Consider the following 25,358-nt stretch of genomic DNA (forward strand, 5'->3'; position numbering starts at 1 on the left):
AGCTTTTGTTTTTATAGTTTATCAAACTATTAGACAAGAATCCACTGATTCACACCTTTTCATATCATCACTACCGATTCTAAAACAAAGTGTATTATGTAATAAACAAATAGGTTATCTTTCAATTACAAAAGTGCTTTTGTACTACGATTAAAAGTCTGCACTGTAAGTCAGAAATCTTATCGTGTCAAGCTCTATTGGGTTTGCTCAGGAAGTTTATCAAGGCCTATTGATTTTTTTTTTTCCACTTAATGGCATTTAATGGTTTGTGAGTTACAACTTTTACTATGTGTTAATTACCCTCTAATATGCGGACGAAGAGCTGATAAAAGCCCTTAGTTAAATGGAGAGAAGAAAAAATTAATTAAGAGAGGGGTTAATCAATTAAATAAGTGGAAGCGTACAGATCTTAGAAACACAAAAAAAATGCATTGTAATTTGTAACTTTGAATGGAGTTGATATATTAATTTAAATTACTGGTTGTAGAACTAAAAAAGCAGAGCAGAAATTAAAACAAGTGTTAAATATGAGCTTGTGTCCATTTTACTTGCTGAAGTGATTTTTCCTGTAAGGAATGAAGATTGTCTAGGATTAATAAAAGAGAGACAGATGTTTTAACTTTGATCAAAAGAGAAAGCACTTTGTGACATCCTGTACCCATACCTCAAGGTAAGCCTCAGACCTGTTTTTCTGAAAACAAGAGCAGTTGTGGTATCTTCATTTGTGTGTGTGTGTGTGTGCATATATATATATATATATATATATATATATGGCTGGAGGAAAATGTTTTCTGCAGCAAATGCCACATTAAAAAAATCATGCATATTTAAATAACATGCAGCCTGAGGACACCATTGCATTTTAATAACCATTGCATTTTAAACAAGAATGCGAGTCACGCAGGAGGATCCATTTTGTAAAAATAGTGCTCTTTAATATAAATTATGGAAATATCTTATAAATATAAATATGTGCAAAGATTCTTGCTGCATTTTCTATGTTAATGCCTTTGTTTTCTGATCTTCAAGCTTGCACTGCGGTCATCAGACCAGACCTTAAGATGAGACATCTTTATAAAAGACAGAGTAAAAAACATGCTGTCCCGTTGGTGGCCACACATGTAAACACCTTGATTTGACAAAATATGAACAAACAACAACAAAAAAAGTGAAATAAAAACAATCTACAAGTGGAACCATAAGCCCTTCCATAGACTCATAATACATTCAGGGAATAGCAGACGTCAAGTCCTGCTAATGAAACAAACACTGTGCCGTTGTTATTGAATGAGGATTTTGAAGCGCACAAAGTACAAATGCTTCTCTGAGGGATCAGAGAAGCACGGTCCTTCATGTCAAACACCACAGTAAATCAGTTAATAAAGGTTTCTCATACTGTGCTTGTATTTGCTTCACAGTATATGAATGTCAATTTGCTCATATTGAATCATCAACAATGTTCAGTCTGCCTTTTCCTAGCACAAATGAAACTACGGTTTGCTTTGGCTCCTGTCATGAACAAAGTAACAACAGTCCACTGAGGGGCCGTCTTCTCCAGAGAAGGCTTAGGCCCGAAACCGTCCGCAGTAACGGGCCTCTCGTCGGGTCGATACGTTCGCGCCAGTCCTTTTTCTTGACCCCGCACACGGTCACCAGAGCAGACACGGCAGTGTCGGTCGTGAGCGGTAAGTAGCCACCCCGTTTGAGCCCCCACGCCCACTTATGAGGCAATTACACTTGGCAAGAAGCAGTGGAAATGTGTGTGTCATTGCAAACACCCAGCTCTCGCTCCTTCCTTCCAGGAGAAAGTCAAAAAATGTCGAGCTAAAGAAAACGGACGTGAGAGAGTGTCTCCCGATCGATGATGAGGAGCTGGACTGTAGCCATAGCAGCACACTTAACTCCTCTACTGATCAACTATCACTTGTGTTTATCTTCAGCAGTCCCTATTTGAGACTGGCCGCTGGAACGTGGAAGTCCGTTCGTGTCAACAGCTGCTGAGATGTCAGATCCACTTGAGTGGAAGTACACATCTCGTGCTGTCCTTCAAAAGTTCACAATCCAGAGGTCGAAGGCACAGCTGGCCTGCAATGCTGACAGACGCCGAGGTCTGGAGTGATAATCTCCACTTGTGCGCCTTAATCTTCTGCCCTTCACATATAAAACCCATCAAGAATAGCTAGATAGGAGCATCATAGTCCTGGAGGAACTCTTGGAGTGGATGAGGCAGCTGGTCCCGTTTGGTGGACACGTCTATATGACCGTTTAAAGTCTTTCGACATAGGTGCTGCAGACTAGACATGCTAGACGCCAGCGGACGCAGTAGCTCCAGAGGGATCTTCTCGCCACCGGAGTAAATGAAGTACGCACTTCCGTCTGCAGCGCTTCCGCTGCCTCCAACAGCTTGGACCTTCGTCGAGGTCCCCATCCCTGCCGAGGGCATGTAATGATGGATGAGTTTGAGGACGCAATCAAAGCGTGGCACCGCCTGCTCGCTCCGGGGGTCGGTCTGCAGGAAGAAGGAGCAGGAATCACACTGGATGCGCAGGTTTTTGGTGCCCGTTGTCGTTTTGACGCTGAGTGTGAAGAAATGGTGGTGGTCCGAGCTGTCGCGCACCAAGAAGGTCCCCGAGGGCTCGGCGCTCAGCAGAGCGCTGGCCTCTTTCCCGCTCACGGTGCTCCAGTAGAAGCCGCTCTCTTGCAGTTTGCGCACAGCCGCGAGCACCATCTGATACTGCGCCCGAGAACTGAAGGTCTTGTACCGGTGGGGGGGCAGGGGCACGCCGCCTTCAAAGGGGCTGCTGCTCATGGCGCTGTCAAACCTACTGTGCGTTACCATGGCGCTCTGCCCGCCCCCTGTACCACCCGGCAACCACTGGTGCTCGGGGTCCAGGGCCGAAGGGCCGTCCCAGCCAGGGTGCTCATGCACCGGAGAGCACCAACACAACTCCCAAAGCTCTGGCACCTCTTCCACATCCAGAAGAAATGTCGTCTCGGTGGGTATGGAAGGCAGCTGTAGGGAAAAGCCAAATGGAAAATGTCAGAATCAACCAAACAGTGAGAACAACAGAAGCCAGTGCCAGCAGACTTAGATCTGCTATGACATCAGCTTTATTAGGGCCATTCATGGTTCTAATAACTGGATTGGATGTTTCTCACATGTGTTCCTTATCATTAAAGCCCAACCCTCCCGCTCCAAAGAAACATCATATTTACACATTAAGCATTTCAATGGTCTAATCGTCCTAGTTGGGGATAAATTATGGCTGTTTAAACATTTATTTATTTCAACTTATTGGTCAATTTTTTTTTTAAAGTTACTAGTACATTTATTTAGTATAATATTGGTAGTGACTAGTATTTTGTCAATTCCCTTTGTTCCAAGTCCTCAATACTCCTGATAACAACTTTTGTTACTGAACTACATATCTGTATTGTAGATCAACTATTCACTTTTGACTAGTATGTATGCCAATGTTGCTGGTACCTATTTCAATTTTACTAGTACTATTGCTATTATCTACTATCCCTACTAGTAACAACAAATTGATATTTTTGTTACTGAATTATATGGGAATCTGTTTAGATCAATTATTCACATCTGAATAGTATGGCAATGTTGCTGGTACTTATCTCTTTTTTTGTAATACTGTTACTAGTACTATTGGTACCCAATAATACTGGTTACAAACTATTCAAGTTAATGAATTATATAGAGATCTCTGTTTTAAATATCAACCATTCACTTTCCACTAGTATTATTCCTGTAACCTATTCTACTTTTACTAGTACTAATGTTACTAGTTAAAAAAAAAACAATAGTGACCAGTTTGACTAGTCACTAGATGAAAATGAGTACTTGTTGGAACATAACAGATCATTTTGAAGCGTAAATGTTAAAACAGCTAGCAATGGATAAATCAATGGATCAATTAACGAGTTGCTAATCGAAGCCTTATTTTTAGTCCAAGCTCGACCGTGTAAATCCGATATCGACTTCGATCGCTCTCTCGGACTATTGGAAAACAGGTTATGAATGAGGTCCTCCAGTTCGTTGTGAATAACCCAATTCCTCATTCATGACACACGGTCTCTGTCTCGTGTTACATTGTAAATACCCCTTCACTCTCTTATCCTAATTGGAATACAAATTCACCGACTTATTCGGGTTACATTGAGGTCGTTAGTCCGACTAGCCCACATATATAACCCAAGCAGAATTCAAACTATTAGGATATGCGTTAGCTCGCATTACAAAGACCAACAACAGTTTTTTTTTACAGGGATACCATGTAGCACCGCATTTAACGAGGCATGCATAATAAGCCGATATAATATATAACATATGCATGCATTTATAATAGATTAAGAATTTTAGTACATTACAATAAAACGTTGTTTTACCTTCAAAGTGTTATCCGAATCAATCTTGGAGTTTTCTTAAAACATAGCTCCTTTTATGATTTCCATATAACCGCTTATGCAAAATAGACCTTCTTTTAAAGGGATAAAGATCAGTTTCATGTCAGTTTTTTAACAGTTGATCAGAGATCAGCTGTGTAAAAGTCTATGAGAGGTAGTGGAGGTGTCCTGTTTGTGCCATCGAGTTGAAGTACCGACTGATATTTCTAAAGAGCTCCACCCCCTCTTCCAGTAAAGCAACCACACACACACACACACACACACACGCACGTGGCGGATTGCCAATAAATAATCAGCGTGACCCTTTTTTACGGGATTTCTCCACCTCCCTTCCCTGTACACACAAGGTGAAAAGTTGCACTGCCCTTGCAGATATAAATGCGGTCGGTGTGTTATTATGACTGATATCTGACCACACACGTGTTGCATATTATTATGTTTTATTGGTCTATTTTATACAGAATCATTTTGCATATCATCAGGATTTATGTTGACATAGGGCTATTTGAAATGGAATACAGGGCTATGAGGAAACGTTAAGTATACAATTTTTCTATAGTAAAGTATAGTAGTTATACAGTATAGCATATTATAGTAAAAGTATAGTGTTTAGTGACATGTGAAGGCCAATTATGTATAACCTGTCCTATACTCAGAATTTGTCCTCTGTGCATTTAACCCATCCAAGTTAGTGCATAAACATTAGGAGCAGAGTAGTGAGTAGTGAACACACACACTGCAATCCGTGATTATACCTGAAGCAGTGGGCAGACATTATGCTGTTGCGCCCGGGTAGTAGGCCTATAGTAAAGTATAGTGATAGTATAGTGTAGTATGGTATGTAGTAGCCTAGATAGCATTCAAAAGATAGCCTACTAGATAGACTCACACTGTATTCCATACACACTGCCCCTTTACTGGATTTGTTCCATACGCCATCTATAGGATGGCAGCAGTAGACCTCCCTCCAAAAGACATCAATGAATATTAGGGATATTTGTGCATAAAAGTCATTGATCAGAAGCTTCGGATATTTATGAACCACGTGAATCAATAACTACATAATGCCGTGAAATATACAATTAAAATCACATTAGCTTTTTAGATTAAATACAGTTAGCATCAAAACATAAATGCATATTTTTTTATTTAAATATTATTTCATATTTAAATTACTTACTTATTATATTATTTAATATATTAGGCTAATATTAAGATTTAAATTAAACAATATGGTGCAAGTAACAATATGTGACAGTGTCAGAAATTAACCAGAGCTTGGAGCAAAAAATGCCCCAAACACATCAAATGTATGCTAAAATTACTCTCATTTGATTTGATATATTTCATAATATTTTATTCTTTGTCTATATAATGATTAATTTAGCTCCTCTGACAGTAGCTGTCAAACGCCATTGTCGCACTTAGAAGTTGAAATGAGACGGAAGATAGCCTACCTAATTGATGAAGAAAACTTTTTTTAGGAAGCACTTAATGTGGAAAAAATGCACCCGTAAAAACTGCAAAAGGCAGTTGGCATGGTTTCTAACCCTAACCTGGAAATACACTAGGACGGTAGCCTAGGCTACAGATGGCTAGAGGTCAGTTCGAATATAAGGTCAGCGTGAGATAATGTGGTATTTTTATCACTGATAAAAACTTAGAGAAAGTCGAGAGACCAGCATTCATACCTCATCAAGGCTGGAAGTCCTCTCGTTTTAATGAGCGAACTTGTCTTGTTTACACACTACAGGCTTCTGTGTCGTGTTCAAGTTTGTCGCGCCAGGTTATCGATAAAGTTTTGACATTCAAAGTCCTATGAAAACATGGCGGCGCCCATGACATGGAAAAGACTTGTGTTCTCTTCGTATACTCCTGCTTTCTCCTGGGTTTTCACGAGGATAACAGACCGATTTTTCAGGACACATGATCGGAGGCGAGGGTAAATGATAGCGATCGCATTATGCATTACATAAAGACAAACGATAGAAATCGCGTAATGTTAAATCGCGTGCTTGGCTAATGTTAGCTTGTGGTTGTTTAAGGGAGAGATCTGACTTACATAATGTGTTGAGCTACAGTTATCAAGATGATTTTGAGAATAAAGGCTGTAAACATTATAACAATAAAGATGGTTGCTGATTTAGCTCTGCTATTGTTCATTAGCTTATTTCCAGTAACCATCCTAATGTCCAGTGACAACATGTCATTTTTAAAGCTATAGTTCACCCTAAAAATCCAACTGATGTGAATGGTTACTCCATAACATATTTTGTTTCATAATCCTTTATTGAGCTGTCAAACTGCATACTGGTTAGTGTGATGATAGTTTCCCCCTTACCTAATAAACCAAGGATCGGGGTTTGTCAGTTGTTATTACGGAGATGTTATCTGTTTCAGGCATGTCTGATCTGGCAGCTGTCACATTTTTTAATTTTCACGATATTCTATGAATGTAAATATGGACACTTGTTCATGTTCTTTTTCTGACAGAAGCATGTAGTCCAAGGTGAACGTTTGTTGATAAGATATTCTTGTTGAACTGCTGTTATGTGATGTGCATTGCAATGAAAGGGGGTTCATTCTAGAAAAATTAAAAGGACTGGTTTACAAAGCAGCCACTTAATGTTTGCATTCTTCTGTAAAGGTCACTTTAATCAAATCACTTTTCAGCCGGATAGTATTAGTAGTATTAGGCCTTTTCCTGAATATCTTGTTAGGGCAGATCTATGAGGGTTTTTAAACCTGGGTCTTGTTTTTGAAGCAGGGTTGATGCGTATGAGAAACACAGATAGTTAATTTGTGTAGATTGATTCATAATCTGACACTCACTATGGACCTTCACATTGTTTTACACTCAGTCTCCACAGGGTCACGGCGCTCTCAAAGGCGCCTCTTTTCTTTTTGTTTTCTCAGGAGTTATGTGAGATCTACTGTAATGTGCGGTGAGACTCTGGGTTCTGTGAGGAAAAGCACCGTCTGGGTCGTTGAGAACTCGACGTGACCTTGGTGTTTGGCAGTAGATCTGAGTAAAGGGTTGCAGTTTGAGACTTCATGCTGTGTCATACAGACCATATTACTGCCTTTGTGTCTTCTGAACACTGTTGCATTTGGAGCTGGATTTAGGGCTCTGTCCTGACTGAGTAGTTTGAAATCAAGTTTTGAGAAAAAGAGAGCTGTTGGTTTAATTATTGTTTTTAAAATAACAAAAGATATTGCATAAAATGGTCCATATTGCACAGGCATAGCTGTAACTGCATATGCTAATGAAATATTGAAACTTTTTGTTATTTATTATTGCAGTTTTATTCACTGTTTTGCCAGATGCGACCAGGGCACAACAATTTTTGTTGCCAATATTTGAAATCACAAAAAGTTTCATTATAAAATATTATTTTTTTGTCCAAATAAACAGCTGTCCTTAGCAAAAAACAGCTAAGAAAATTAACTTATTAGTTTTTTTAATTTGAAAAAATAGATGTCAAAAGTGTAATTTATGTTACCTAAAAAAATAAAAATAAAAAATGCTGTTCTTTTGAACTTTCTATTCTATTCTATTCTATTCTATTCTATTAAAATATTAAGCAGCATAACTGTTTTCAACATTGACAATAAGAAATGTTTCTTGAGCACCAAATCAGCGTATTAGAATGATTTCTCAAGGATAATGTGACACTGAAGACTGGAGTGATGATGCTGAAAATTTGCAGGAAAAAATTACATTTTAAATTGCATTTGAATTGTAATAATATTAGACAATATTGCCATTTTTAAAGTAGTTTTGATCAAATAAATGCAGCCTTTGTGAGCATAAGAGACTTCTTTCAAAAACATAAAAAAAATCTTACTGACCCAAAACTTTTGAACAGTAGTGTGTAGTAACTACCTGTGGGGAGTTTAAGTCGCACACTTTTGCTGGAAAAAGTTATTTGGGACCCAACAGGAAACAAAAACTAAGCATGGAGTTTAGTATCACTGTTCAGCCACCAGATTATGCAATATTTACTAATAGTGTAAACTGAAACCACAGTGCATTGTGTACAGTTGAGGAGTTCTGCCAGCCTCGCTCTTGGATTCTGATTAAAGGGTTTCTCCGCCCCTTATTTCTGTCGTACTTCCTGTCATCCTGTAGGTCCGCTGTGCTGCTCTTGGCCCCTCTCCTGGCAGAGGCGGACTCAGCCCCCCTGGCCTCCTCCAGACCTCCAGGCTTCACTGGTGTCGAGGGCCTCCACTCTCGCTTCCACTGGATGGCTGATCATGTACCTGCTTTCAGGGTCCCTGGGGGCCACATACACATCCTTCACTCACCTGATGAGTTTTATCAAGCAATGAAGGTATGCGTGCGTGTTTGTGTTCTGCGTGAAAGCCAAGCAATTGCACCTTTAGAGAACCATATAGTCAGTAAATAGGACTATAAGGTTTTAAAAAAGAAATCCTTTGTTCAACACTGAACTGACCTCAGCTAAACAATTACACTATTTTCTTTGACGAGCTGCTTTACAGCGAATTGAATTCTGTTTGCATCACTGAATCATTAATTTCCTGTTATCACTGTAAAGGTTTTTTTTTTTTTTTTTACACTTTATAGTGCTATATAAATAAAGGTGACTTGACTTGATTTTGGCTTTAATGTTTTATGACCAACAGATATTATCTCACTCCAATAAGTGCCTTTCTGTTTATAGTCATATTTATATCATAACATTGTAAAATATAGTGTAGATGATACTTACGAGAAGATGATGTTTTATATAACAAAACAGGTGGATCTGTGCCATATATCCATTCTAAACGTCATAATGTGTCTCTTTCTATTAGTTTTTATTTTATTTTTAACATTAAAAGTAATAAAAGGATGAAAGTTTGTGTATAGTTTTAATTGTAATATTGTAACTTATTTGTGAAATTGTTTGTTAAAGAAATTTGATATTGCCATAAAATCGCCTATGATACTCATATGGCTCTAAAAATAAATAAATGTAAGATTAGAAATGGAATTTTGGTCAAATCCTGGTTTTTCAATTTCAGAAGATTGTCTGGGGAATTGTTTTTTGTCCAATTTGTTTATAAGTTTGCTTTGTTATAACATTATTAACCTTATTTTTTTAATGCAGAAGTAAGCTTCATTCAGATCAGATTCAGTTACCGCTACAGGTAGCCTAAATAACAGGAAGAATAACAAAATGCTGTAAATGGTAAAAAAAAAAAAAAACTGCGCTATAAACGAGAGTTTTTGATTATGATACTAAATTAAAATAATGTGATAAGTAACATTTTGCAAAATTAAGCAGCATAACGGATAGTTTTTGTACAGCCAAAATAACTAGAAGCGGTTGAGAGCGGAAGCCTTGACACAATCAAGTTACAATGGCCAAGCCTGCTCCTATGTTAAAAACAAGGTGAATAGCTTATAAAATAAGCTTTAACTCAATGTCTCATTAAGTTTGTTGTTCTGTTTGCCTAGGCTCGTATCAAGACAGCCAAGAGTCGTGTGGTGATGGCATCACTGTACCTGGGTACAGGACCACTAGAGCAAGACCTGGTATGTAACCTGTCTGCACACATTTACTGTCACTGAGAAAGAAAAGCCTGTCTTTGTGCAGTTTCTCATTGAGAATATTACATAAGAGGAAGTAATGTTTGGCATTTATCATCCTCTGTTTTAACCCTGTAAGTTCAAGAATAGCTCATTTGTTAATCAAAAAGATCATGTATGAACAGTAGCTCATGTCACAACCAAATCTGCAAACATTTTCTGAAAACTCTGAAGAGAATTTGATCTGGTGTTGTTAAATCTTAGTATAAAAATTTAATTTAACTACTATCTCACTGTACAGTAAGGTAACATTTCCTTGTTCGAATCAACATGCAAAGCCAGCCAAGCCATAACGTTCCTGCAGCAGAAAAATAATCAAAAATATTGCTTAACCCTAGTGTATGGTTAAAAACTCTAACATGGATTAAATAATTAGAGGCTTCTTTCAGTGACTGTCTAATTTTTTTTGAAGGTTGATTGCATGGAAGAGGCATTAGAGCGCTCACAGGAAGATCATGCACCTGATCTCAAAGTGTCTTTTCTGCTGGATTATACCAGAGGCTCAAGAGGTCTGTTTCTGTCTCTTTCACACACTAGCCCCTTTCACACAGCAATCCCGTTCAATTACCGTAAAATTACCACAACGTCTTTCCAGTAAATACACAAATGTGCAGTTCACACAAGCAGCGGCGTTCCGTCTTTTTACCGGAAAGGTATCATTCACACATCAATACCAAAATACCAATAAACTCTGTGATGTCAATCATCGGAAATGACCTTTAAATGCTGAGCCCTTTTATTTATCTACCTGGATGAGGAGAAGCACTTTAGTTTCATGTTAGTTACTTTTTTTTTTTCTTTTTTTTTTTTTTACATCTCAGTGACAAGCGATCACACAGAACGCGGTTTAGCTCTTAAAAATGTGAGACCCATATTTACTATAGTATTGCAGTTACTATAGTTCGCAATAACTGCAGAGTCGATGAATGGAAAAGGAGAAGCGTTGCAATGCTCAGACATCTGCATGTTAAGAGCAGCAGAACTTAACGTAAACAGATCCAACGGAGCTTTATGATTGGCCCAAATCAAACGTATTATGTCAGCGCGTTCTGAGCTCAGACATGCTCATACCGGTAATCTTCATTCTTTGTTCACACACCATCATGCTGGTAATTTACTGGTAATGTTACAATTTCTCATGCTGGTAAATTGCCACAACCGATTTACAGGTAATTTTGAAAAGGTCCTGTTCACACATGATCTCTTAACGGTAATTTACCAGTAAAGACTGTATGTGTGAAAGGGGCTACTGTCTCACTCACACACTCTCAGGCTTTGTTCGGACAGACAGCAACTGGCATATCCAACCTAAATCCTTGGAGTTGTTGTAGTCTGAACAGCAAAAACATGTGAGAGCCTGATTCAATCCGATCTAAATCACATTATGTGGTATTCAATTCACTCATTTAAAATCACGTTTTGAAAGATTGAGTGATTTCACGCACATCATATGTATGATTGTGTAAAATACAGTAATGTATCTGATATGTCTAATATGTTATGAAGTCATTACTATATGTACATTGACAACACTGAACATGTGGATATGATTTCATCACTTGGAAATGACAGTGAGGACAATCGGTCCCAAAGATCGGATTTCAAAGTCAGATGAGAATTTCTGCACTGTGAACAAAGCTTCACACTCACTCAATCATTTGTGAACTTCCCTCTATATTGTTCTTTTATTTCCTTTTAAAAGTCATAGCTTGAGGTTTTTTTATCACATTCCTATGAAACTATCAGGAAATAATTCATACAGAAAACCCCCTGCTAATGTTCGTTTCCCTCTGTGAACACTGACTAACATGCGTGCACCATGTCTATTCTAATATAATAGCGTGGGTGTCATTTTGGAAGATTTCCAGATTTAGTAATTGTAGGTTGCATGTTCAGACCTCCACCCTGTTTTTTCTTTTCTTTTACCTCACAAACAACTTATAAGGAACTGTTAGTCATTCCATTGAGTGCTTTCAATGTGCTGTTGAACTGACCCAATGATGTTGTAAGAATTCATAACCTAATATATCATGGTAACTGAGGCATCGTATGGCAGGATTTACCTTCATTGTATGGTTTAGATTCTACTTGCTCATGAAAATGGCTCTTATTATGTGAATAAACAGGGCATTCACTCTCTGAGAGACCTAAGGTTATTCATCTTTTTTTTTAATGTGAGTTGGCAATTTCTGGTGTGAACGACAGCAACTGTTGGCAATGCGTATGATATACCGCCATGCTTCTATGCAAATGAGCTATGACGCAATGTGACGACTACCAATAGGAGTGCTCCAAGTGGTCAAGGATTTTTTTTTTATGAATATTGAAAAAAGTTGTGCTGCTTAATATTTTTTATAATCATAATCAAAAGATCCTTGGCATCACAGTTCGGTATAGGTGCTAGTAGGGCTGGGCGATATGGCCAAAAAAATTTATCACGATATTTTTTTTTTATATCAGTCGATATCGATAATTATCACGATAAATGTCAAATCTTTATTTCTTTCAAGTTTAAAGGCAGATTTTTGCTCCTAACTGAAAGTTGTATAAACCAGAGCGTTGTGGTTTTAAAAATCTGAGGTAGAACATTCAAACATTTGTCATTTTTCCTTAACAAAATAAATATCTGAAAAGAAAAATATTTCTTCAGCAGTTTGCAGTGCAGGCTGCAATATTCAAATTACATGTTTTGTCTCGAAATGTATATTTGACAGTGAGTTGACAGTAAATCTACATCCTAACTCAAGCTAATGCTACTATGTTAAATTTATGTTCATTAACAAAAACAGTAACATCTGTTTTTTTTTTTTTTTTTAATTTAAGGACCACATTTTTATTTTGTAAAATGTAATATTCTGACTGTTTGAGTTTTATTAAAATTAACCATTGGTCATCCAGTATCATGCATTTAGATCATGATAACCACAGATAAAACCAGGCATAGCCTATAGCACCTCACTATCATGGCAAAATCTAACTTTATGGTTTCTATGGTATTTGTATGAAAAACAGTAGCCTAACAGTTAAATACATTAAATACTGTAATTATATTCCATTAGTCATTTAATACATTGTCTACATTAATACTATTATACAATTCAATATGTATATCCCACATTTCATGGTGCAGTTAATATTACTAGGCTAACGTTACAGTAAATCCATGGTAGGCTAAATGGATTCAGTATCAATTCAGATTCTGACTGTTTCGCTGCGCAGTGTTTCTCCTGTTTGTCAGCGGTGTTTCATCTGCCTTTAAACTGATTTAAACTGGACATTGTGTTCTTCGCTGAACTTTAGCGCTTCTCACTGGATCTCGTGAGCGAGACGATCAGAGTAAACGTGTCTGCTCTAGTGAGCTTGCGCTGCCATTTGGACTTTGAGCCGAGCGGATAAACGGTCCGTGTGGCGCGCGGTTCAAATGAGTTTCGTTCCGCTTTTGGCGCATACACATTATCGAACATTTATCGACCTCTTGATATCGTTTTATCGAGAAAAAATATATCGCGATAATTATCGTTATCGTTTTATCGCCCAGCCCTAGGTGCTAGTGAAGGACTTGGAATGGACTGACTTGTGTAACAGGTTATCTGTTTTTGTTTCTGTTTTGGGTGAGTTTGTCACATGTTTTAGTTGTTTCCTTGTTTTCAGTTAGTTTCCATGGTTTTTCATTGATTGTTTGAGTCGTTGCAAGTGTCATTCACTTCCTTGATTCATTTCCCTGTGTATTTAAAGGGATAGTTCACCCAAAAATGAAAATTCTGTCAGTAATTACTCGCCCTTATGTTGTTCCAACCCCGCAAGACTTCAGTTCATCTTCGGAACACAAATTAAGATATTTTTGATGAAATCTGAGAGCTGGATCACTCCTCCATAGGCTTCTAAGGGATTGAAACTTGTCGGCCCAGAAAAGTTATTAAAGACATCGTTAAAACAGTCCAAGTGACTACAGTGGCTCAACCATATGTTTATCAAGCGACGGTAATACTTTTTGTGCGCAAAAAAACAAACAAAAATTACGACTTTATTCAACTATTAATTTTCTTCTGCATGGGCCTGAGTGAGTTCACGTAGTGTAACAGCGCAGACTTTCTGTGTTGTACGTCACCACGTAGGCTCACTATTGGCCGACGCTGGTCATGTGTGTGATGCGTGAGCCTACGAGCTTGCTAAAATAAAATTAAATCGGTACAAAATACAGCAGGGCTCGACAATACAGACTGCCCGGGGCCAGCGTGAACAACGCTCGGGACAATTGACGGAACTGTGACTGTCCCGATCGGGCCAGTGCTGCATCTTCACAAATATTTATCCTTTTGCACATGTTTTTAAATCTTGCGAATTTAAATATTCAAGAGCAAGAAGAAGTGATAGAGAGCTCAATTCTACTCGCTGTTTCAGAAGTTTTGTTTATGCACACATCCAAAGCAGGCTCCAGGAAAACTACTGTTACACCTACCTGAAAAGCACTGTTTATTTCATATGCATCTTTGTTCTTTTGTATTTGTTTGTTTATGTATTTATATGTTGGCCCGTTGAATGTTAAATGGATCCAAACAATGTCAAGTAGAAATTATTTGATTCAGCAATAAATTAACTAATATACCTTAATGCATTCATTTTTAAACGTTGCTAATTTAAAACATGATCAAAACAGTAATCTATTTTAATGACAGAAGTTCAAATAAGACAGCAGGTGACGCATATCGGTATCTGTAGTTTTCAGTGTATGTCCCTTTAGTGTAGATTACTTCAGTGTATGCACTGATTCATTATAGTTTCCCTGTTTATTGTTTTTGCATCTACAGGTAAGCACAATTCCCGCACAATGTTACTGCCGCTGCTCCAGCGTTTCCCCGATCAGATGAGAGTGTCCCTGTACCACACACCAGACCTGCGGGGACTGTTGCGTCTTCTGGTGCCCGAACGCTTCAATGAAACCATCGGGGTGCAGCACATCAAGGCATACCTTTTTGACAACAGTCTCATCATCAGTGGGTATGTACACATGCATATATCATTGCAAAAGCGGACACTGTTATGTCTGACTAACTAAAATAAGCTTGCGATGTAAATACCGACATTTCTCTCTGACAAAATATCCCCACAGCTTTTGCTCTTCATGGTTCCGGGTTTGTTTGTAGACTGTATGGAGCTCAGTGGAGGAGGGTATGTTTGTTGCCCACTCTGAGTATGATATCATCTCATACAGGGCCAATCTGAGCGACTCCTACTTCACCAATCGTCAGGATCGCTATGTAGTTCTGGAGGACTGCGGGGAGGTGGCGGATTTTTTTGCTGAACTCGTGGGAGCTGTGGGCGATGTTTCAATGCAGCTCCAGCCTGACAACAGTGTGCACATGATGGAGGGAATGGTGCATCCTTACAAAGGCAAGTGCTTTTCAAAGGGAGGGACCTGTTTAAAACAGACGCTGCTTCCTTAAATGTAAAATGTCATGCTGTAAGACAATGACGGGAGTTCACTGAGAGTTCCTTAGCATTAATTTGAACGCTCCTGAGGAATTATGCAAATGAGGTAAAGCCCAAACGTTCACAAAATGCTGAATGCATTTTACACAACTTTCTTAGCTTGAAGGCCAATTCTGAGCGATAGATTGTGGCAGCTATCTGCCTGGGCTACTTTAGTGAAACTGTATAACATTGCTCTAAAAGTGCACTTGATTACACCACTAAAGAGATATGCCTGGTTATGATTCATTACTGCTGACAATATCCAAATTATGCTATTTTAATGCCTTAGACCAGTTAACATGGTGAAATTTTCAAATGATATGTATTATAAAATATGTATCATATGAATATTTTTTACATTTATCACAAAAAAACTGTTCAAAATAAAAGTATAATTTATATGCAGATTTATTGCCATAGCCCTGAGATATAACAGGAAGATTCATGTTTTTAAATACAAAAAAAACTTATTCTACTTCTTCAAATTAGGCACGCAGGAACATTTATTTTATGTAAGAGTGAATTTTTTTGTGTGATTTTTGCAGTATGATTATTCTTTCATTTATCACAAAAAAAAATGGTTAAGAAATTTTGTTTCCCGTCTACCTAATTTATTTTTAAATGCTGCTTGTTTGCATATACATGTGCTGAAAATAACGTCAATGGCTTAATTTAAGCATGCAAGGCGTAGTGCTACATCTTGTATCCCTTGGTTAAAATGGAATGTGTGGTATGAATATCTATTATTTATTAAAAACATCCTTTTTTAGGTGCTGCCAGTCTGTCTAAATGCAAGGGATCTAGCAACTTCGTCAACATTTTTCTGGCTATGAAAGTATTCCTGATAAGAGAAATGAGTGACACTCGTGGCTTCTGACATGCATCATGAATCAGAGGTTATGATGGGAAATCACTAATTTCCTTGTAACACCAGCATTGTGGTAACACGTTGAGTAAGAGGAAGCTTAAAGCCTGCTTGCTAGCCTCAGGTCTTCAACTATGACTCGGTGTGTCTTACGGTCCCCAGGCATGTGAGGAGCACAGAACGAGTGAATGAGTGATTATGCCCATTCAGCTTCAGCCCATATCCGTAACCCAGCGCCGTTCGATGACATAATTGCGGTGGAGCGGGGCCACAGTTTGTCACAGATCCCAGAAATAGTGCAATGATGTCACCTTGCTGGTGGTAAATGATCTGTGCTGGGAGGGTAGGAAAGGAGAGATGCAGGATGATAGGTTCGGGAAGGAGCTATTTGGACCTCGCTACAGTCTGTCAAGACAATGAGGTCAACGGGAAACGATGGACTGATAGCCATGAGCGAGAATAGTGAAGTATGACGGTAAAATGAGGACAATATCAGAGTAAGAATAAGGGTGCTCCGATTGATCGGGCGTCGATCGTTATCGGCCGATAATAGCTTTATATAGTTTGATCGTGTTCTCTACAAAGGCCGATCAGATGACACAAAACTCGCATTTTTCAGCTAGATCAGTGATTGAGATAATACAGTCTACTGTTGCTAAACTGCAGGACGTGCTCGATTAATAAAAAGAGTTATTCAAATTGCATTAAGCCGCAAAAGTGATACTGTTCCCCAAGCGGCTTTCTGTGTGCGCTCTCCGAGATGGAGTGGAACACGGACAAGCAAAGTGAACCGAGTTTCAGGTTCGCGCCTAAACCGTTAACAACACACAGAAATATGTTAAAATACACAGCTTGGTGATATTCGCTTAAACTGTTGGTTATGTCTTAAGACAGTTAACATGAACAGTTGGGAAATATGTCACATGTGTATCAGTATATTGGATCCATGCATTCAATAACCCTTAAAGGGACAGCAGCTTAATACTTTCTTATCATGATTATTTTTTATAGGCCTAATTAAAATACATTGTTGTTAAGAATAGTTGACCTATAATTTATTTCGGTGATCGTATTGGCCAGTGATTGGTAATCATTGATCAGCCCCAAAAATCCTTATCGGAGCAGTGAAGTGATATATAAATAAACGTGACGTGACTTCCTGGGGTGCAGAATTTCAGAACTTGCGCAAACAAACCCACATTAATATAATCAGATGCTTTCTTAACTGCCGTTTTCTCAGCCCTGTCATTTTTTGTTTTATGTTGTTATTGATAGAAAGACACAGCACATTTTTACATATTTTTTTACATATTCATCTAAACCCCACTCTCAGCAGCTTTGGCAGCATCAGGATGTTCGCTAACACTATACAGCTGAAAAGGTATTTCGAACCTTAATCGAAGAATGAAAAAGAACTTCTCATGTCGGTATATGGGGGCCTTTACTGGAGCGCCGGTCCATTGAGAAGCTTATCCGCTGAGTCGGCAGTCGAGTCCTTCCCCTGTAACTCCAGTAACTGGATCCCACAGTCTGTCGGTAAGAGCCGCTGAACTTCGTGGCCCTGTTAACTGGATGTGTTTGGACCTCTGAGGCCTGGAGGCTTGGGGTGGCTGGCTTTGAGTCTGTGGGGAAAGCCCCTGTATCCTGCTTCAAAGAGCCATTTATTTGTTCTCCGCCAGCCACACATATTTCTTATTCTCTGCATTTAACAAACAGAATATTCCGAGCGGCCTTGCTGCACATTCTCCCTGTTAACCAAATAAGCACAGACACCGTCTTCTGCCATACATTACCAACATTCAGCGTTCTGCACTGAAGCTAATTCATTATTTACAGATTATCTCTCTTGCTATGACTCACCGTGGCACATTATGTCTAGCAGAGGCGCCAGGGTTTGACAGAGCGCCTTTCCAGACGGTCAGCAGTTATTGACCCGCGTCTCTGAGGTTTTGATCATGCATTTGCAGGATCTCGCATGAACAAATACCTGAAATAATGGATTGGATTGGAGAATTACTTGTTGTTAAACTTTCGTATGCATACCTGTTCAAATGAGTGTGACTGTAAACTCCCTGTTAACATCAGTTTCCTAGAATTAGTCTGCTAATCTTTGCTTTCAGGTATTTTGACTTGATTGACATTTAAGGCTCCTTTCCAAAACCTTCTGCAAAGTTATTGTGCTATACTTACTGAAATAGAACCTCATAAGAGATTTATTTTGAATGCTCTTCTCACGCAAAGCATCAGAGAGACTCGTAATTGCTTTTACAATAGCTTGTTTCTCACCTTTCAAAACTTTTGGGTCTGTTTGACTTTTTTTTAAAGTAATCCTTTTATTCATTATAAATGTATTATATTCATTATATATATATATTCAGAAATATACTGTCACTTTAATACATCATTAATGTTACGAAACATTGCTATTTCAAATAAATTACGTTCTTTTGATTTTTATATATTAATCTCAGGTTTCACAAAAATATTAAGCAGCACAACTGTATTCGATGTTGATATTAATAAATGTTACATTGTTACAACTGTTGCATAACTGTAATTATGCTGAAAATTCTGCTTTTCCATCACAGGAATAAGTACATTTTAAAACATATTAAAATAGAAACCAGTTATTTTAAACTGTAATAATATTTTATAATATCACTGTTTTTACTGTATTGTTGTTCAAATAAATGGAGCCTTGGTGAGCATGAGAGACTTTCTTCAAAAACATTTTTAAAATCTTACAGACACTCAACTTTTGAAAAGTAGTGAAATAAGCAAGAAATACATGGTACACACAATTGTCAGATACAAATATGCAAATGTGTCTTTGTCAATCTATTTTTCTCAGTGTTTGTCAGTAGTGAAGGAAATATGGTTATAATCAACTTTTTATCATGCCGTTTTGAATGTCAAGTGATGTGACATTTATAATTTTTCCACAACCAATGTTTTATAACAGCTTTTGTGTCCCTGTGCTTAAAATGCTGCTTATATAGACTTAGGCTTATATAGGTTTTGGAATGCAGCCTAAATGTATCCAATATTTATTAGCATTTCAACCGATTTGAGTGTTCTCAGAAGAAGTCTGTCTTGTGGTTTTATAGGTAACAGAGCAGATTTTTCTGCATCAGCACAGAAACGGATCATGGAGGTGGTGACTACGGCCCGTGTCCGACAGAGCATGCTGGAGACTGAATGCCCAGAGGTTCCTGATTCAGATGGGATGGTGCCAAATGATACCTGGATCTTTCCACTCATGCAAATGAAGCCTCTGGGCATTTACTTGGATGAACAAATAACCAAACAACTGCTCATAGAGGCTGGTGGAGACTCTGTCATCTACCTGACATCGGGTTACTTCAACCTGACGCGCACCTACATGCAGCTGGTGCTGGGTGCAGCAGGAGACTACCGAATCCTCATGGCCTCCCCCGAGGTTAATGGCTTTTTTGGAGCCAAAGGAGTAGCAGGAGCAATTCCTGAGGCCTACGTTCATCTCGCCCGACAGTTCTACAATAAGGTGTGCATTTCTTTAGTTTGCCATAGGGCTGGGCAGCATGACGTGTATTTACCTGTGTCGGTAGAGATAAACGCTTCAGTGTAGACAGCTCTGTTTTTTATATAAGGTGCAATTTAGTTTTGTCAAGTCATGCCGCCCGCGTCCAGTGTGGACAGGATACAATCATGTTACTATAGGTTGTTTTCGGTGCCAAGCAGCAGCATCACTATTTGGTGCTGCATTAGTATAGAGTTCAACTGAATTGTGAACTTACTGTCACGTATAGGCTAATATATTGGCTATTTTATAATATTTATTACAATTTGAAATTTTAAAAACTGTTTTTGCCTCATGCCAGACCTCATTATTTTTATTTATTTTTAATAATCTTATGATTTGTATTACACTTTTTTTTAAAGCTGTATTTATTTGATCAAAAACAGTAATATTGTAATATTATTAAAATTAAAAAAAAAGTATTTTATTCCTTTGATGGCAAAGCTGAATTTTCACCATCATTACTCCAACCTTCAGTGTCACATGATCCTTCAGAAATCATTCTAATATGATGCTGATTTGCTCAAGAATATTTTTTTATTATTATTAGCAATGTTGAAAACAGTTGTGCTGCTTAATATTTTTTATTTTTAATTCTTTGCATTTATTTTCTCAGCATTTATTTAAAATTAACTGTTACTTTTGATCAATTAATGCATACAAACTGATATAAAGTTATTCAACATGGTTATGATTTTTTCTTTGTTGCCCACCCCTAATTTTGCAGTTTATTATTGTAGCTTGTTCTATAGATGTGCTGCAGCTACAAATTGCACTCAATTAGCAGGGTTTGAGTGGTGCTTTTCTGCTAATGTTTTATAATCTTTTTTTTTTTCATTGTTGGTTTTAAAAGTGAAACATTCAGCATTCTGTCCATTTCAGGTGTGTCAGCTGGGTCAGCAGAGCCGTGTCCACTTGCATGAATACCATCGCCCCGATTGGACATTTCATGCTAAAGGTAGGTGTTTATTTTCTGAACTTTTTTCTTCTTCTCAGAACTGAGGTGGATCAGCCCAGTTCCCAAAACTTGGGTGTAACAGGAAAGCTCATAATTTAATGTGCAGAGCAGGTTTCCCAGCACCTCTGATTGAATAGCCTCAGAGTTCTTCCTGGACAGCTTCAGGACACAGAGGCTGCCAGACACATGTGATGTTTTCTCTGTAAAGCAGAGGTACGCTTTGGCCACGTTTTGTTTTGGCTGTTGAATGTCAAGCTATTTCAGCTATTTACGGTTTCAGCATGTTTTTAAGACAAATCAAATCGAGCCAAAAGCAACTTAATCGCCACAATGTTATTTTTCAACCTGCTGTTGTGTTTGTAACTTGGAGTGGTTATTGGTTTGGTTTAAAAATGCATGATTTCATTCTAAATTTGATGTGATTATTCATATGGCATTAACTGAGTCTCCTCATACACTTTAATAAAGGCCCCTGACCTGAAGGGACAGAATAAAATGGGTGCTGTCTGGGGAAAAATAGATGCGTGACAAACCTGAGCAGCGTCAGTGGAATTCAATTTCATGCTCCTGTTGAGAAGTCTGGCTTATTAGATAAAGCCTTGTCATGCCGTCATTTCTTGTAAACAGTGGAGCTGAAGTGGGAACAGAAGGGTGCAGAGGTCCCTCCAGCTGAGCTACAAAGAGAATCAATGAACATTAGCTGCCATTCTGACGCTGGCCGCGCACCTCAGGAAAGAGACAGTCAGGTGGACTCTGTTAAACCATTCACCAACAGTTTCATAACTGCGTGTCATGCCGTAACTACACAATTCTGTCTCCAAAAAGCCTGTTATTCCATTGGCACTTTGGCAGTCATTTAAAAGTGGTAGCAACTAGCAAGTAGGATGTTTACTTCTAGTGGGGTCATGTGGCAAAAACGCCCGTTGAGATGAATTCAAGTTCAACGTTCAAAGAGCTTAGGAACTTTCTTTTAAGAACTTCGTATATGAAAAGGACGGTTATTAATGCATATCCAGGCATGAAAGTTATCAACACCATACATTTCATAACAATTATCAAGTAAATAAATAAATGTATTTTTCAGAAGTTAAGTTAGAATCAAATTTAGTGTTCTTAAAGTGCTAGTGCATTTGAAATGATTAGTAGAACCCCTTTTTCCAATATTATCCATTAGCAGAGTCAGAGGCTGGGATAATCTCCATCCCAAGTAAAGTGTTCAAAACTTGATCGGACCCATTACACTACCATTCAGAAGTTTGGAGTTAGTATTAGTTAGATGTGTTTTAATGTTTTTGAACAAAATAAATTCTCTTATGCTCACCAAGGCTGCATTTGATCAAATTTGGTCATTTTTCAACTGTGAAATATTATCATTTTAAATGTTAGATTTTATTTTAATAGATTTTAAAATGTAGTTTATTCATGTAAAGGCAAAGCTGAATTTTTTGTATCATTACTCCAGTCTTCAGTGTCACATGATCCCTCAGAGATTATTGTCTGATAGTTGATTATTATCAATGTTGCAAACAGTTGTGCTGCTTAATTGTTTTGATAAATAGAAAGTTAAAAAGAACAGCAATTTTGTAACAGTCTCAAAGTCTTGATCATTTTTGATCCATTTAGTGCATCATTGCTGAATAAAAGTAGTTTTTTTTTTTTTTTTTTTTTAAACCCAAACAAGTGGTTTATAATTGAAATACCCAAGGCCATGATGTGACGAAGAAAAAACTGTTTTGCATTGTGTTTGCTTGTATTAGGACATAGTATAGCCGCACATAAAGGCTAATTGTTGTTGCATGTGTCCATAAGGAAGTCCTCAGGAATGAATTGTATAGTATTCCCGGCAGTTGTGTTACCTGATATTCAACTTCCATTCATTGGCAGGTGTTTGAAGTGGCAAGCAAAGCCTGCTGCCTATTAATAGAACACACGTCTGTGTACTGTACATAGCTTAACAACTTTGTTTTTTTTCTTTTAGGTGAGTTGTGCATTGTTGGCTGTGGAAATTAAATATGCTTTTTAAGCTCATGTGATAGGAAACAAATACTAAAAAAAAACACTGTAAAAAACTAAACACTGTAAGCTGCTTTGAGGCATCTGACAAATGTATAATTGTGAAAGTGAGGGTACTTACTATATTTTTAGAGTAGAGTGAGTCATTGTAAACAATTCTTCAGTGAAATGAAACGTTATTTAAAGCACTTATCATCATTACTGGTCTGGTAAATTAAATTTCTGGTCATTTTTTTCACTCTTCACAGGTCTGTGGTACTATGTGGGAGGAAGAGACCACCCCTGCCTCACTCTTATTGGCTCCCCAAATTTCGGCTATCGCTCTGTGCACAGGGATCTTGAGGCTCAGATCGCCATAGTAACAGAGAATGAGGAACTCCAGATGCAACTGCAACAGGTTGGGCTTTCTCTACGGCACCGTTTCTTAGGGTACTGGGGTCATATAACCCATAAATCTTGTGTCGGGATGTTTAACAGCTGTTGGTACTATCTATGATATCTTTGGCTCATCCGTTTTTGTAAGGGTTTACTGGAAATATCATGAAAAAAATATAGATATCATATAAAGAAACAAAAAATTGGTCAACATTCAATGATATCTATGAGTCTTTGATAGGCACCATATGATAAATTAATTCAGTATTGCCTGATTTCAATACTGTGATTTTCTGTAACACTACATCTTTTTTTTTGTACCAGAGAGCAATGCAGTCATATTATCTTTCCAATCTCAAACTGAATTGCATATAAAGGAACCATTAATCTATATTGGGAACAGAGGCTATAATAGCAACTGCTTAATTGGGAGTGCCATCAGTTTTTATAGACTGTAAACTAAGTTTCCTGTAATCTTCACTTATCCGGTTGTAAGTGATCAGTTAAAATCAGTTATATAGTTTTCTTTACGAGAAAAACACTGAGATGACATAACACTTGAAGATAGTGAGATAATAAAAAAAAAGATGGTTTACGTGAAATCTTGTTTTCTGTCTTGTCCAGGAGCAGGAGGAGTTATACCAGAGCTCAACACAAGTGTCAAACTCCACATTTAATCAGCCGGACCGCCATGTAAAGTTGTGGGTGAAACTTGTTACTCCCCTCATCAAGAACTTCTTCTGAGTTCAACAGGCCTGAGGTGATCGATATCTCACTGTCTATGACAGGTTTGTTGCTATCGTACCTTTTCATCCTTTGCTGTAGAAGATCAGGCATCTTGAAGTGTTAGTTTTAGTTTCAGACATGAGTAATTCCTTCTGGAAAATCCATCTTAAGATGGTAGCTGCGGTTTGGAACATGGAAGCCGGTTATTAGCCAGGCCAAGCTGGTTATTATCTGGTCCAAGCTGGTTATTAGTTGAACCAGGCTGGTTATTAGCTGGTCTAGCAGTGACCATGTTCCAAAAACCATCTTGACCACTTTAAAGTCAGAATGAACCCTATTTACTATCTTAATACGTGTTCCTCGTCTCATTGTGATCGATTTATTGGGGGCTGTTATTCCCAAAAAAACATTTTCGTAATGTTTAATCAAAATATCATAACTGGACCTTCCGGTGACTTCTCTCTTGTGCCGTATTCAGGACAGGATCTGATTAAACCCCGTCCTGTTCATCATTTCTGAGTGCAACGCCCAAATCTCAACATATAATCAACATAGAACCAAGTCCCTAGTCTACACTTTTTATTTTTCAAAAGTCTGTTACTTTCAGATGCACATCACAATATGGAAGAAAAGGTCCATCGCCATTTCTGTTTCATCGCAAATGTAATGGAATTGCTTGAACCAAACACCTAATAACATTTATTTTTAAAGCATCTTTTTTAGTAAGTGAAAAATAAAAACAATTGTTTATTGCTCATGCTATCTTTCTGCATGTTAACCGGTGCAAAAATATATTATTAAATGTTAAAATTTATCCTGTTTTGGTTCGTAAATCTATTTAATTACTTCAAGAATACAGTTGTGATCTGCACTCAAAATTAGAAATCCTTTGTCACTTTATTTCACATTTTTCACATGGGAATAATAAAACAGATGTTTCGACTCCCAGGCCTTCTTCAGTGTGTTGAATGCTCTGATCCCTCCAACAACTATTAAACAGTTATATTGATGTCATCAAAATTGGTCAATGTTAAAAATCACTCACTTAATTGAATGTTCAACAGCAATTATCCTCATATAATATGATTAAACGCACACACCAATAATTTTCATGAAGCACAAGACAATTTTACACTAAGCACAATAATAATAATAAAAATTAACCAATTAGACCAATTAAAAATCCTTATACATCAATCCAGGTAACCACATCAAATACATAGCAGTGAAAGACCTAATGATTGAAGTCATCAGAAATACATATATCACCACCTCTATGGTGGAATGTATTGGGATAGAGGAATTAATAGGATCATGTAGAGGAGATTATATAAATAAAGCGAGAAGCATTTTGGATTTATTAATTGAAATC

General features: G+C 37.7%; 2 protein-coding genes across 2 annotated transcripts; one reads left to right on the forward strand and one right to left on the reverse strand.

Annotated features, from left to right (window-relative positions):
- Positions 1–909: 909 nt before the first annotated feature.
- Positions 910–4,622, reverse strand: socs3b (suppressor of cytokine signaling 3b). Its single transcript, XM_056271423.1, has 2 exons — positions 4,405–4,622; positions 910–3,013 (listed from the first exon to the last, which is right to left on the reverse strand). The coding sequence occupies exon 2, from the start codon at positions 2,837–2,839 to the stop codon at positions 2,180–2,182; it is 660 nt and encodes a 219-aa protein (XP_056127398.1). The 5' UTR covers positions 2,840–3,013; positions 4,405–4,622; the 3' UTR covers positions 910–2,179.
- Positions 4,623–6,222: 1,600 nt separating this feature from the next.
- On the forward strand, positions 6,223–24,329 carry LOC130105420 (CDP-diacylglycerol--glycerol-3-phosphate 3-phosphatidyltransferase, mitochondrial). The gene is made up of 10 exons (XM_056271419.1): positions 6,223–6,364; positions 8,555–8,756; positions 9,887–9,964; positions 10,431–10,527; positions 14,827–15,016; positions 15,231–15,409; positions 19,463–19,878; positions 20,797–20,872; positions 23,134–23,282; positions 23,885–24,329. The coding sequence occupies exons 1-10, from the start codon at positions 6,249–6,251 to the stop codon at positions 24,002–24,004; spliced, it is 1,623 nt and encodes a 540-aa protein (XP_056127394.1). The 5' UTR covers positions 6,223–6,248; the 3' UTR covers positions 24,005–24,329.
- Positions 24,330–25,358: the final 1,029 nt, after the last annotated feature.

Source organism: Rhinichthys klamathensis, unplaced genomic scaffold (assembly GCF_029890125.1).
Source record: "Rhinichthys klamathensis goyatoka isolate OS25496 unplaced genomic scaffold, OSU_Roscu_1.1 h1tg000319l_1, whole genome shotgun sequence".
NCBI lineage: Eukaryota > Metazoa > Chordata > Actinopteri > Cypriniformes > Leuciscidae > Rhinichthys > Rhinichthys klamathensis.

What these genes read in the sequence shown, in the direction of transcription:
- socs3b (XM_056271423.1), bottom strand. Translation starts at nt 2,839, where the DNA reads ATGGTAACGCACAGTAGGTTTGACAGCGCCATGAGCAGCAGCCCCTTT.
- LOC130105420 (XM_056271419.1), top strand. Translation starts at nt 6,249, where the DNA reads ATGGCGGCGCCCATGACATGGAAAAGACTTGTGTTCTCTTCGTATACT. An exon ending in AACAGTCTCATCATCAGTGG is followed by an intron (nt 15,017 to 15,230) that starts GTATGTACACAT and finishes CATCTCATACAG; the next exon opens with GGCCAATCTGAGCGACTCCT. An exon ending in AATGGTGCATCCTTACAAAG is followed by an intron (nt 15,410 to 19,462) that starts GCAAGTGCTTTT and finishes GTGGTTTTATAG; the next exon opens with GTAACAGAGCAGATTTTTCT.